This window comes from Perognathus longimembris, chromosome 11 (genome assembly GCF_023159225.1).
Source record: "Perognathus longimembris pacificus isolate PPM17 chromosome 11, ASM2315922v1, whole genome shotgun sequence".
NCBI classification, from domain to species: Eukaryota; Metazoa; Chordata; class Mammalia; order Rodentia; family Heteromyidae; genus Perognathus; species Perognathus longimembris.
This window is the reverse complement of record NC_063171.1, coordinates 65,665,915-65,679,246: the sequence shown is the minus strand read 5'-3', so window position 1 is coordinate 65,679,246 and position 13,332 is coordinate 65,665,915. Positions and strand designations below refer to the sequence as shown.

General features: G+C 40.6%; 1 protein-coding gene across 14 annotated transcripts in view; it reads left to right on the top strand.

Annotated features, from left to right (window-relative positions):
* Cep170 (centrosomal protein 170) overlaps window positions 1-13,332 on the top strand; it is a 95,329-nt gene that overhangs the window by 57,760 nt on the left and 24,237 nt on the right. For 11 of the 14 annotated variants that reach the window (XM_048357450.1, XM_048357461.1, XM_048357460.1 and 8 more), the window contains 3 exons: window positions 7,027-7,176; window positions 10,655-10,778; window positions 11,254-13,062. In XM_048357450.1, coding sequence (XP_048213407.1) covers window positions 7,027-7,176; window positions 10,655-10,778; window positions 11,254-13,062 — 2,083 coding nt within the window. The remainder of the gene's footprint in view (window positions 1-7,026; window positions 7,177-10,654; window positions 10,779-11,253; window positions 13,063-13,332) is intronic. The other 3 variants (XM_048357463.1, XM_048357462.1, XM_048357457.1) reach the window with 1 other exon arrangement.

Here is a 13,332-nt window from a genome sequence, read left to right as displayed (position 1 = left end):
CACAGTGTCTTAAGCCCATAATCCTAACACTTAACAAAATCCTACATACTTTCATTATTTAAGAAAAAGAACAGAACTAATAACATAGAATCTTTACCTGCCATTTCCTCTGGGGAGCAATAAATGTTTCTCTTTCACCTCTCTCTCCTTTATCCTGTTATGGTAAAGTAAATCCTTGCTAAAGCTTCCACCTCTTTAGTGAGACCCTCTTATTAAATTATCTCCTGACAAGTTAGATGTGGAAGGAATAAACATTAGCATAATAAACAACATTTATGACCATCAGCAGTGAAAGCTAAGTGCTTGTTCCTCTAAAATCTAGAACACTACATTATTTTCTGAGACTGATTCACATGTAAAGAAATCCATTTGAGCCTGGCACAGTAGTTCACACCTGTAATCCAAGCTCCTGAGGTTAAGATTAGAAACATCCCAGTTTCAGTACAGCTGGGCCAGATGTAGTGGTGCCCTATTTTAACCAACAAAAAGATGGATCATTATATAATCATTCAAGAATATAAATACATTTTCTCAGTGCCTGATTTATGCAACTGTAACCCTTCTATACATCACCTTTATGATAACAACAAATAAAAAAAGAAGTATAAATAGAAGAATTGAGGTCCAGGCCAGCCTAAGCATAAATGTGAGACTCTGTTTGAAAAATAATGGAATCAGAAAGGGTTGAAGTTGAGTGTCTGGCTTAAGTAGTAGAGAACCCCTGTCAAGTCCTGTATTCAAACTTGTGGTTCCACCAAAAAATAAAGATAAAGGTACCATGGACTTTAGTTTGTTTGTGTTGGTACCATGGCTTGAACTCAAAGCCTCACACTCTTACTTTTTCATCGATGGCTGGCACTGTGTCACTTGAGTCATGCCTCCATCCAGCCTTTTAAGAAGGGGACTGTTTGTTTAAAGACACAGTCTCTGGGACTTTACAGCCCAGCTTGGTTTCAAACTCTTGTCCTCAGTTCGGTAGCCTCATGAGTAGCTTGGGTTACAGTTGTGAGCTGCTGGTGCCTGGCTGTCCTCTTTTTCTACTTCTTCCTTTTCTTTCCTTTAATGCTGAAGGCAATGGAGAATCATGGAAAACAAACTTTATGTAGGACATTCAAATTACTGTCAGAAGCATATACTATGGATTAGAAGTTGGAAAGGTCAGAAATAGAGAAGGCAATTTATAATTATAAATGTCTGGATCTCAGGTAAAAAACAAAAAATCTAGATTGAAAATACAGATTTACTGTTGGCACCAGTGGCTCACACTTGTAATCCTAGGTACTTAGGAGGCTAAGATCTGAGGATAGCTGCTCAAAGCCAGCCCAGGCAAAAAAGTCCTTGAGATTCATCTCAAATTACCATAGAGGTGGAGCTTTGGCTCAGTGAAGAGTGCAAAAAAAGCTTAAGGACAGGACTTGAGGTCAAGCCCCAGGAACAAAACACATATATGCACACGCACAAAAAATTACGAATTACAAATTACTTTAAAATAAGTGGGATGTTTCAAATGTTCAGGTGGTAGATTACCTACCTAATAAGGATGAGGTCCCGAGTTTAAACCTCCATTATCACTATTCAAAAAAAGAAAATAAAGGGAAATTAAATATTGAATAGGGGCTGAAATCAACTAGACAAATGGGTAAATAGAAAATGTGAAATTCTTAGCCACACTAACATTGCTGTAGAAAGAAATGATGGATGAAGGAGACATAAGTCTGATCAGATAAGCAAACCAGATCAGATCAGATAGACATAGATCAGATCAGATCAGACATAAGTCTGATCAGATAAGCAAAATACCATTTTGGCATCAATATGAAAGAGAAATGAGTAGGCAACAATATCACATGATATACTGATGTTAAATATAATAAGCACTGGATGCTTTTTGGTTTTCCACACAAAACATTGTAATCCCATATCTAAGGATGGTTGCAACATATTTGATCTCTGCCCAAGAGAAGTTGTGCACAATTAAAATAAGATCTTTTTAAATAGCCATGTTGAAATGCTATATCCTTCCTTTTCTGTTACCAGTAGTTAAGATGTTGACAGATTCTTTTCCCCACCCTCACATTGTGAAATTCCTGAATTCTTGTTATTTTTGTTTTCTTTCTGTATGTAACATTATTTTATACATAAGCTCAAATTTACCTTTTATATTGTTTTAAATTTACCTTACTGTTTTAGAGGTGATACACAGTGCCATCTGCTCCCTCATTCTCTCCCATTCCCTCCCTCCCCTCTCCACCCATGGGTTGCATGGTTCGCTTTCATCAGTGACTAGGGCAGCTAGTGTGCACTATTGCTGCACTTTTTCTCCATTTTCCCTCTGATTCTGTGCCCTCTCCCATCCTCCTGCAAATGTACATGTGAATATACCCTATATACGGTAAAGAATACAGTTAACAACAACAACAAAGAAATAGCAAATTAAGACAAAAGTCCTTTGTTTCCATATCTTTGGAGTTCATTTCACTATGTGTATTATTTTATATTCATATGAAGAGCTGCTTAGTATTGCACTTTTGTGATTCTCTCCTAGAACTGTCCTCTGTTGGTCTCACTGTATGTGGGTATGTAGAATTGTGGGTAATTTGTCTTATCCCAGTGTGTTTTAAGTCAAATATCCGCATATCAGGGAGAACGTGTTATTTCTCTCTGATCTTGGCGTACCTCACTTAACATGATTTGTTCTCGTTTCATCCATTTCCCTGCAGATGACATTAGTTTATTCTTTCTTATGGCTGTGTAAAATTCCATTGTATATATGTACCACATTTTTGGGATCCATTCACCTATTGTGGGTCTTCTGGGTTGTTTCCATATCTTGGCTATTGTGAATAGTGCTGTATTGCAGGTATCCTTATCATAGCCTAGCTCTCCTTTTATATTCTTAACACTTGCCTGAGATTTATAAAAACTTCTTAAGTTTTACATCAAAACCTATATGGAAAAATACTATTTATTATGAACAGTACTTGTTGAAAGTGTTATTTATTGCCTCAATCGAACAAAGTCATCTCCCCCCATAAAATAGTTTTATTTCTCCCCGTCCTGACCTTTTTATGATACCTACCTTCCCAGAGAACCCATCATAGTACCAATTTCTTCCCCCTGTTCCTCAAAGATACTACTGTGGGTAAGGAAGATCCTCCCAGTTATTCCTTTCTAGCCTTCCAAGCTATGAGAGAAACTGCCCTGAGAAAGGAAAGCTGAACATTAAATGAAGATGAAAAATATGGATCATTGTAAAGGGCTTGCGAAGAGGATCTCTCATCCTCTTAAATTTCCTATCAGAGAAAAACATTTTTGCTTATCCTGTGTTTTGATTCTTATCCACTGTTGCCAACCTACCTTCCCACAAAAATACTATTATTAGCACATTCTCTTCCCTCATGGAGTGTAGTTTGTGCTAGTTCTATTTCAATTTGTGGGAAGGAATCCAGAACCAGAGTGTAGCAAGACTAGAAATTCAACATAGAGAACATAGTGAGTCTTAGTCCAACAAAGTCCTTGCTGTGAATGTGGGTCCTGGGTCTGGACACAGCAAAAATTTTTGTCAGAACTGAGAGAACCATGATAAATCAGAACTAATGTGGACCAGACAAAATCGAAGGCAAAGTAACATGTCCAAACACAACATGTCCAAAGTGTACCCAAACATAAACTAAGATGCTCATGAGAGCAACAGAGTAGCAGACCAAGTGAAAACCATCAAAGGGAAAAATGGAACACTTTTACTTTATACGGAACATAAAATGAGAGTAATTTGAAAGTATTAAAAGAGACTATTAGAAAATACGTTGAAAATACAGGGAGTAACGGAGCCACTAGAAAATGATGTGGAAAATGAAGGGGTAAAAAGGGAATATACGATTCCTAAAATAGAAGAATCAGGGGCTGGGAATATGACCTAGTGGCAAGAGTGCTTGCCTCTTATACCCTGGGTGGGTTCGATTCCCCAGCACCACATGGGTGGGTTCGATTCCCCAGCACCACATATACAGAAAACGGCCAGAAGTGGCGCTGTGGCTCCAGTGGCAGAGTGCTAGCCTTGAGCAAAGAGAAGCCAGGGACAGTGCTCAGGCCCTGAGTCCAAGGCCCAGATCTGGCAAATATATATATATAAATATATATATATATTATATATATGTTAAGAAAGAGGAAAAAGATTTAAGAACATACCTTACACCTAAAAAGGAACCAAGGAGAAAATATGGTAAAGTAACATCTTCTTTAAAAAATTGAAATAAATTTCACATAGCATAAAATGGATACTTTTGGTCATTAAAAATATGCAACTCATCCAGGCACCAGTGGCTGTGGCTGAGATTTGAGAATTGCAGTTCAAAGCCAGCCCAGGCAGGAAAGTCCATGTGACTGTTAACTCCAGTTAACCACCAAAAATGCTGAAAGTGGAGTGATGACTCAAGTGGTAGATGACTAGCTTTGAGCTCAAAAGCTCAGGGACAATACGCAGGCCCTGAGTTCAAGCCCTAGTACTGGTACACACACACACACACACACACACACACACACACACACACACACACACACACACACACACACACACACACTTACTATTCGTGCCCAGTACATACCAATCTCAGCATTCAGGAAGCCAAGGCAGGAAAATTGGAATTGGAATTTGAGTCCAACCGGAATATATAGTAAAATTCAGTGTGACTTTAATTCATTCCCACTGTTGTACAATGACTTCAAGCCCCAGGACCAGCACAAATAACAGCAACAAAACTGTATGTATAAATTTAGCAAGGTGCCACTGGTTCACACCTGGAGTCCTATATATTTGAGAAGCTGAAATGGTTGAGATATCAGTTGAAGGCCAGCCCCAGCAGAAAGGTGTTCCAAGAGACATCTTCTCACTGAAGAGCTGGTTCCAATGGCTATGTACCTGTTTTCCTAGCTTCCAGAAAGCATGCCACAGGAGGATCAGGCTGAGGCTTCTTTCTGGGCAGGAAGCAAGACCCTGTGTCAAAAATAATAAATAAGGCCGGGAATGTGGCTTAGTGGTAAAAGTGCTTGCCTAGCATACATGAATCCCTGGGTTCGATTCCCAGTACCACATAAACAGAAAAAAGGCAGAAGTGACGCTGTGGCTCAAGTGGTAGAGTGCTATCCTTGAGTGTAAAAAGCTCAGGGATAGTACCCAGGCCTAGAGTTCAAACCCCAGGACTAGCAAAAAAACAAGTACTAAGTAAAAATTAGCGCTGGAGTTGTGGCTCAAGCAGTACGAGTACCTGCTTATCAAGCAACTGGCCTTCAGCTTTATCTCCCAAAACTGAAAATTATGCATATGAATTTAACTTACATTTAATGTTAACCGCTTGATATGGAAAGAACAGATAAAAAGAGTCATATGTTTATTGCTTTTCAACATGGTTCCCAAAAATTAATAGATCAGAGCCAGGCACAATGACTTATACTTGTATCCTCAGCTTCTTAGGAATATCATAGTTTAAGCCCAGCTTAAAGAAGCAAAAAGTTACCAATAAGACAGCCATAGTAGTTCATATCTGTGATTCCTGGTAATGTGGGAGGCATATGTAGGAATATCACAGGGCAGTCCAGGTAAAAACTCAAAGCCTACCCCAAAATAACTGAAAACAGAAAGGGCTTGGAATGTGGCTCAAGTGGTAGATAGAGCACTGCCTCACAAATTTGAGGCCTTTTAGTTCAAATCCCAGTACTGTCAAAAAGAGGGGAGCAGAACACCTGGGGGGGGGTAGGGAAAGGGGGGGAGGGAGGGGGGCATGAGGGACAAGGCAACAAACAGTACAAGAAATGTATCCAATGCCCAACGTATGATACTGTAACCTCTCTGTACATCAGTTTGATAATAAAAATTTGAGAAAAAAAAAAAAAGAGGTGAGCAGACAATCAAGCTGAAGACATCCTGAAGAGGTTCTCTTTCCTAACTCTGAATTATTGTCATGTTTCATACACTGTTAAGTCTTGTAACAAAATCAAGTGAAGAGGCTGGGAATATGGCCTAATATGGTAGAGTGCTTGCCTTGCATACATGAAGTCCTGGGTTCAATTCCTCAGCACTACATACATAGAAAAAGCCACTGTAGGGGCTGGGAATATGGTCTAGTGGCAAGAGCGCTTGCCTCATACACATGAAGTTCTGGGTTCGATTCCCCAGCACCACATATATAGAAAACAGCCAGAAGTGGCGCTGTGGCTCAAGTGGTAGTGTGCTAGCCTTGAGCAAAAAGAAGCCAGGGACAGTGCTCAGGCCCTGAGTCCAAGGCCCAAGACTGGCAAAAAAAAAAAAGCCACTGTAACTGATTTTGGTACCCTGGATATTGTATATATGTTTATTGGAACTAGGGAAGAGAAGGGGTATATCTGAATGGAGAGACAAATAAAAGACAAACCAATGCAACAGCAATACTTACAAAACTATATGGTATAAACTAACTGCACAACTCATGGCGGGGAGGGGAAAGGCAGGGGAAAAATGAGGGAGGCGGTAACAAGTTGGATAAAGATAATATGCACTGACTTACGTATGAAACTGTAACCCCTCTATATATCACTTTGACAATAAAGAAATATGTGTTTTAAAAAGAGAGAAAAGGAAAAGCCAGAAGTGACGCTGTGGCTCAAGTGATAGAATGCTAGCCTTGAGCAACAAAAGAAGCCAGGAACAGTGCTCAGGCCCTGAGTTCAGGCCCCAGGACTAGCCAAAAAAAAAAAAAATCAAGTGGATTCCCTAAATATTGCTTATTTTTTTTATTGACCAGGACATTTACTATTTTTAAAAAGTGATTACTTGGACAATAAATTATAACTTCCTGTTTTCTTCTCCAGCTACTACTCCCATTTGGACATTACCCTGCCATTAAACAAGTTTCCTTGTTATTGAAATCCCTGTTGCAGTTAATTTAGAATATTTTTATTTGCCTCTGAAATTATTGATATCATCCACATATTAATTATTAATCTGGTGCTCAGACTTACATTTTTATTTACAAAATAATTTTTTCCTCATAGGTGTTTGGAATAGATGACAATCAGGATTATAATAGGCCCATTATCAATGAAAAGCATAAGGATCTGATCAAAGATTGGGCTCTCAGCTCTGCTTCAGTAGTAATGGAAGAAAGAAAGCCACTTAGCACACCTGGATTCCACAGCTCGGAGGTATTCATCTCTTCTGTGTACTTGACATTTTATATGCATAAGTATGAATGTTTACTACGTGTACGTACATTAATGATAGATCCCCTTTTAAAACAGTTGTAAAATCTAAATCTTCACTAATTTTCTAACAAAAGTCTGAAGCAATTTTGGCTTAGTTTTTAGGATTTTTTTCAACCTGTCAATTATAAAGTTTATTGAACCCCAACATAGCTGCTGAGTCAGCAGCTCGAAGTTCTTTCTCATTCTTTTTTTTTTTTCCCTTTATTGTCAAAGTGAAGTACAGGGGCTGGGGATATGGCCTAGTGGCAAGAGAGCTTTCCTCATATACATGAGGCCCTGGGTTCGATTCCCCAGCACCACATATACAGAAAACGGCCAGAAGTGGCACTGTGGCTCAAGTGGCAGAGTGCTAGCCTTGAGCAAAAGGAAGCCAGGGACAGTGCTCAGGCCCTGAGTCCAAGGCCCAGGACTGGCCAAAAAAACAAAACAAACAAACAAAAAGTGAAGTACAGAGAGGTTACAGTTTCATATGTAAGGCAGTGAGTACATTTCTTGTTCAACTTGTTACCTCCTCCCTCAAGGCCTCCCCCTTCCCCCCCCCATGAGTTTTGGAGGCACTTGTCTTTTTATCCTTTGTCTCTTAATTTTGATAATTCCCTTTCCCTTCCCTAGTATGTCCATTTGTTTTGTAGTAGGCTGGTTTGAACTCATAGCCTTGTGTTTACTAGGCAGGCATTCTACCTCTTAAACCACATCCAAGCCATGTGTGCTTTCATTTTTCTTATTTTCCCCCAGATAGGGCTGCATATTTTTCTTAGGCAGTCCAGGACCATGATTCGCCTATTTATGCTTCCTATGTAGGTGGGTGATAGGCCCTTCACCACTGTTATTTATTTGAGATGGTTCTTGCAAACTCTTGGTTCATGCTCTACTTGAACAGCAACCCTTCTCAGTCTTTTAAATTAATATCCTTTTGTTAGTAAGGAAAAGTAAATTAATAAGCTTTTATGCTTATCATTCTAAATGGCCTTATGAGACAAAACCAGAAATATATACTGCTTATATTTTCCAAAAAGTGTATGTCTAGGGCTGGGGATATGGCCTGGTGGCAAGAGTGCTTGCCTCGTATACATGAGGCCCTGGGTTCAATTCCCCAGCACCACATATACAGAAAACGGCCAGAAGTAGCGCTGTGGCTCAAGTGGTAGAGTGCTAGCCTTGAGCAAAAAAGAAGCCAGGGACAGTGCTCAGGCCCTGAGTCCAAGCCCCAGGACTGGCCAAAAAAAAACAAAAAAAAGTGTATGTCTGGAATTCAAAGATCTGTTATGCCAAGGAGTGTATGTGAAAGGCACTTTCTGTTACTTTGTTTTGTTTTTGCCAGTCCTGGGGCTTGAACTCAGGGCCTGAGCACTGTCCCTGGCTTCTTTTTGCTCAAGGCCAGTATTCTACCACTTGAGCCACAGCGCCACTTCTGGCTTTTTCTGTTTATGTGGTGCTGAGGAGTTTAACCGGGGCTTCATGTATACGAGGCTAGTACTTTACCGCTAGGCCATCTTCCCAGCCTGAAAGGCACTTTCTGATAAATACAACTTACATACCTCAGTAAGTCATTGTAGAACAGGCCAGGATGTAATCAGAACAATGTGAGATTAAGGATGACTTGTTCAATATACTTGTGGCATCAGATTTCCTATCTATTTGATGTGTCAAAAAAGAAATGTAAAAATGTATATAGATCAGAGTATAACAAATAAAAAGTAAATAGAAGGTAAAATTCAATGGAAGCCTTTAGTGTGACATTTACAAATAAGTAAACTGGAAGTATATAGGACACTTTGGCCAAGTTGTTTGAGGGACCAAAATCTGGATCTGAAGCTGACTTAATTCTCTTACTCATTATGTTATGCTGCCTTTAACAAAGCTAATTTATGATATATGAATGGTAAATAATACCAAATACAAAAAAGAAATCGGGCTGGGGATGTGGCTTAGCGGCAGAGTGCTTGCCTTGCATGCATGAAACCCTGGGTTTGATTCCTCAGCACCACATACATAGAAAAAGCCAGAAGTGACGCTGTGGCTCCAGTGGCAGAGTGCTAGCCTTGAGCAAAAAGGGACAGTGCTCAGGCCCTGAGTTCAAGCCCCAGGACTGGCAAAACAAAAGATAAAGTGTACCGTTTTGCTTACATTTATCTTATTTATAGTTGTATGAGATGTAAAATTTTTTTTGGCTGTACTGGATTTTAAGTCAGGGACTTATATTTAGTAGGCAGGTGCTCTAAACTACACCCGCAATGGTTTTGCTTTCATTATTATTCTAAGAGTATAACTCTTGACCTGCCTGCACTGCAGTATTCCTGTTTGCACTTCCCATATAGCTGGAATGACACCACCACATTCAGCTTTGTTGGTTGAGTTAAGATCAGTCTTGCAGGCATTTTTCTCCTCGAGCTTCAAACCATTTCTCCAGATCTCTGCTGCCTCAGTAGCTAGAATTGCAGACGTGAGCTTCCATACATGGCTTTGATTTTTTTTCAAATACGGCATCATGTTATGCCTGTCCTGGTGTCTACCGGGATCCTACTATTTTTTATTTTTTTGGCCAGTCCTGGGGCTTGGACTCCGGGCCTGAGCACTGTCCCTGGCTTCTTGCTCAAGGCTAGCACTCTGCCACTTGAGCCACAGCGCCACTTCTGGCCATTTTCTGTATATGTGGTGCTGGGGAATTGAACCCAGAGCCTCATGTATATGAGACAAGCACTCTTGCCACTAGGCCATATCCCCAGCCTGGGGATCCTACTATTTATACTTTGCACATAGCTGAAAGGACAGGTTGTGCCACCACGCTAGGCCCTTTTTTTTTTTCCTGCCAGTCCTGGCGCTTGAATTCGGGGCCTGAGCACTGTCCCTGGCTTCTTTTTGCTCAAGGCTAGCACTCTACCTCTTGAGCCACAGCACCACTTCCACCTTTTTCTGTTTATGTGGTGCTGAGGAGTTGAACCCAGGGCTTCATGCATTCTAGGCAAGCACTCTGCCACTAAGCCACATTCCCAGCCCTCTCCACTACTCACTCCCCCCCTTTTTTTTATTGAGATGAGAACACACAAACATTTTGCCCAAGCTGCCTTTGGACTGTGGCCCTCCCCATCTTTGTCTCCCGTGTTGCTAGAATTACAAGAGCCCCACACCTGGCAAATAAGATATTTTATAGACATGTAAAGGGATCTATGTATTGCTTATTGATGATTAAATGATACCTCTATGGTTTGCCATTTTCTGGAAACTGTCAAAACAAAGCAGTTACTATATTTTAATGTTATTTATTCCCCTTTGACTTGGAGGAATTTTATTCTGGTTTCTGCTGAACACAGTATTTGTTTATTGAAGGTAGATGATAGTTATGACTAAATGAACTTCTTTTTCATGAGAATCAGAGCTGTCCACTCTGTTATTTCATGGTCTTATTTTTCTCTTTTAGGAAGGCACATCATCTGGAAGCAAGCGCTGGGTTTCACAGTGGGCTAGTCTGGCTGCCAATCATACAAGGCATGATCAAGAAGACAGGATAACTGAATTAGCTGCATCTCTTCCTTTAGAAAATGGTCATTTCCTTTCTTTTCCTTTCCTCCTCCTTTTTTTGATTCCTTTTGTGAGTCATAAACCAGTATTTTTTTAAAGATTAAGTTGGTATAGTAAAAAACAAATTTAAGCAAACATTCATTTAAGTTTTATGGCTTTTTGATGATTAACTGAAGGTGAAAGTTTCACAGACTTTCCTGCCTGGGCTGGCTTTACACACAGATCCTCAGATCTCTGCCTCTTGTGTAGCTAGGAAGGCAAGTGTGAACCAGTCACCTAGCTTGCTGTTGACAAGTCATTTTTGTTGTTGCTTTTTGAGACTGGGACTTCAACTTGATATTTGACTCTTTATGCTCATTGGCAGGCTGTACCACCTGAGCCATGCCTCCAACCTTGACAAATCATTTTTTAACTTAAAATCAAAATTGAATATATTATCCACCCTTTGTTATTTTTTTAACCACAGTTGGTTCCTTATTTGTGGCTTTTATCTTACAGAGACAGATACTGGTGAATCAGGCATGTCACTGCGAAATATTGGCTCAGCAGCTTCCTTGATTAGTCAGGGAGAGAGGAGGAGACGAACTCTTCCCCAGCTTCCAAATGAAGAAAAAGCCCTTGAGAGTGCCAGAACAAAGACTACGACACAGAGGTCAGAGATCGGAGAGAAGCAAGACACAGAACTTCAGGAGAAAGAAACTCCCACACAGATACACCAGAAAGACACACAAGATGCTGACAGAACCCCGAATAAAGTGAACCGGGCAGTCAATGGTGAAATTCTTCAAACTGGTGGAGATAAAACCCCGTTTCACCTAGGCAGCTCTCCTGGGAAGGAGAGGACCGAACGTGATTCAGAAGCTTCTTTGGTAAAGCAAACATTAGCTAAAATCCAGCAGCAACAAGAACAGAAGGAGCAGGCCCCATGGACACCTACTAAGCTGTCATCAAAAAATATTTCAGGTACAATAGATAAATGTAGGGAAGAAACTTCTAAACAAGAGTCCCAGCCTCCAGAAAAACTTCCGGGACTTTCTACAAGCAAGGGAGACAGGATAATACAAAATGAAAGCAAGAGAAAAAAAGCCGAGGAAATCCTGAAAAGTCAGACTTCGAAGGGAGGGGACAGGAAGGAATATTCCAAGTCTTTGGTGCGACAAGGGAGCTTCACTATAGAAAAACCCAGCCCAAACATCCCAATAGAGCTTATTCCCCATATAGACAAGCAGGCACCGCCCACCTCTGCAAGCAGACCTCGAGACAGAAGTGACTCTGTGGAGACTGACTCTAGTATGGATACAACACTTATTCTCAAAGACACAGAAGCAGTGATGGCTTTTTTAGAAGCCAAACTACGTGAAGATAATAAAACTGATGAAGGCCCAGATACTCCCAGTTACAACCGAGACAATTCCATCTCCCCAGAATCCGACGTGGATACAGCTAGCACAATTAGTCTGGTCACTGGAGAGACGGAAAGAAAGTCCACCCAAAAGCGGAAAAGCTTCACTAGCCTGTACAAAGATAGGTGTTCCACAAGCTCTCCTTCCAAAGATGTTACAAAATCTTCATCTTCAGGTGTTCGGGAGAAAATTGAAAAGAAAACAAAAAGTCGCTCCACAGATATAGGTTCAAGAGCAGATGGTCGAAAATTTGTACAATCCAGTGGAAGAATAAGGCAGCCTTCAGTAGACTTAACAGATGATGACCAGACGTCCAGTGTACCTCATTCTGCTATCTCTGATATCATGTCATCTGACCAGGAAACATACTCTTGCAAATCTCATGGAAGGACTCCTCTTACCTCCACTGAAGAGCACATACATTCCAAACTGGACGGAAGCAAAGGACCCAAGTCTAAGACTTCTCCAGTAGCTTCCGGTTCATCCAGTAAATCAACCACTCTTCCAAGGCCTAGACCTACCAGGACTTCCCTCTTGCGCAGAGCACGGCTTGGTGAGGCTTCAGACAGCGAGCTTGCTGATGCTGACAAGGCATCTGTTGCTTCTGAAGTATCCACCACAAGTTCCACATCCAAGCCCCCCACAGGAAGGCGCAACATCTCTAGGATTGATCTATTGGCTCAGCCTCGTAGAACGAGGCTTGGCTCCTTATCAGCCCGAAGTGACTCCGAAGCAACAATATCGAGAAGTAGTGCCTCTTCACGCACTGCAGAAGCCATCATTAGAAGTGGAGCGAGATTAATGCCATCAGATAAATTTTCTCCTAGAATTAGAGCTAACAGTATTTCTCGGCTATCAGATTCCAAAGTCAAAAGTATGACCTCATCTCATGGCTCTTCTTCAGGTAAATTGTATCCAGATTTCTAATAGCATAAGCCTGTTCTGTTTGAATTAAATTTCTTCACCAAATAGTCAAGATAAAGGTTAAAATCCAGTTACTGTTCTTCCTTTAAAAATGATATTACTTAGCTTAGTAGTTGGAAAATTCAGAAGTAAATACACTTCTAAAAGTACTCGGGCCAACTGATTGAAGTGAGTTAGGAGTTTCAGTTTTCCATTTGGTGACACAAAGATGGATTTGTGTGTCAAAATTGCATTAGTACTTAAGTGGTTT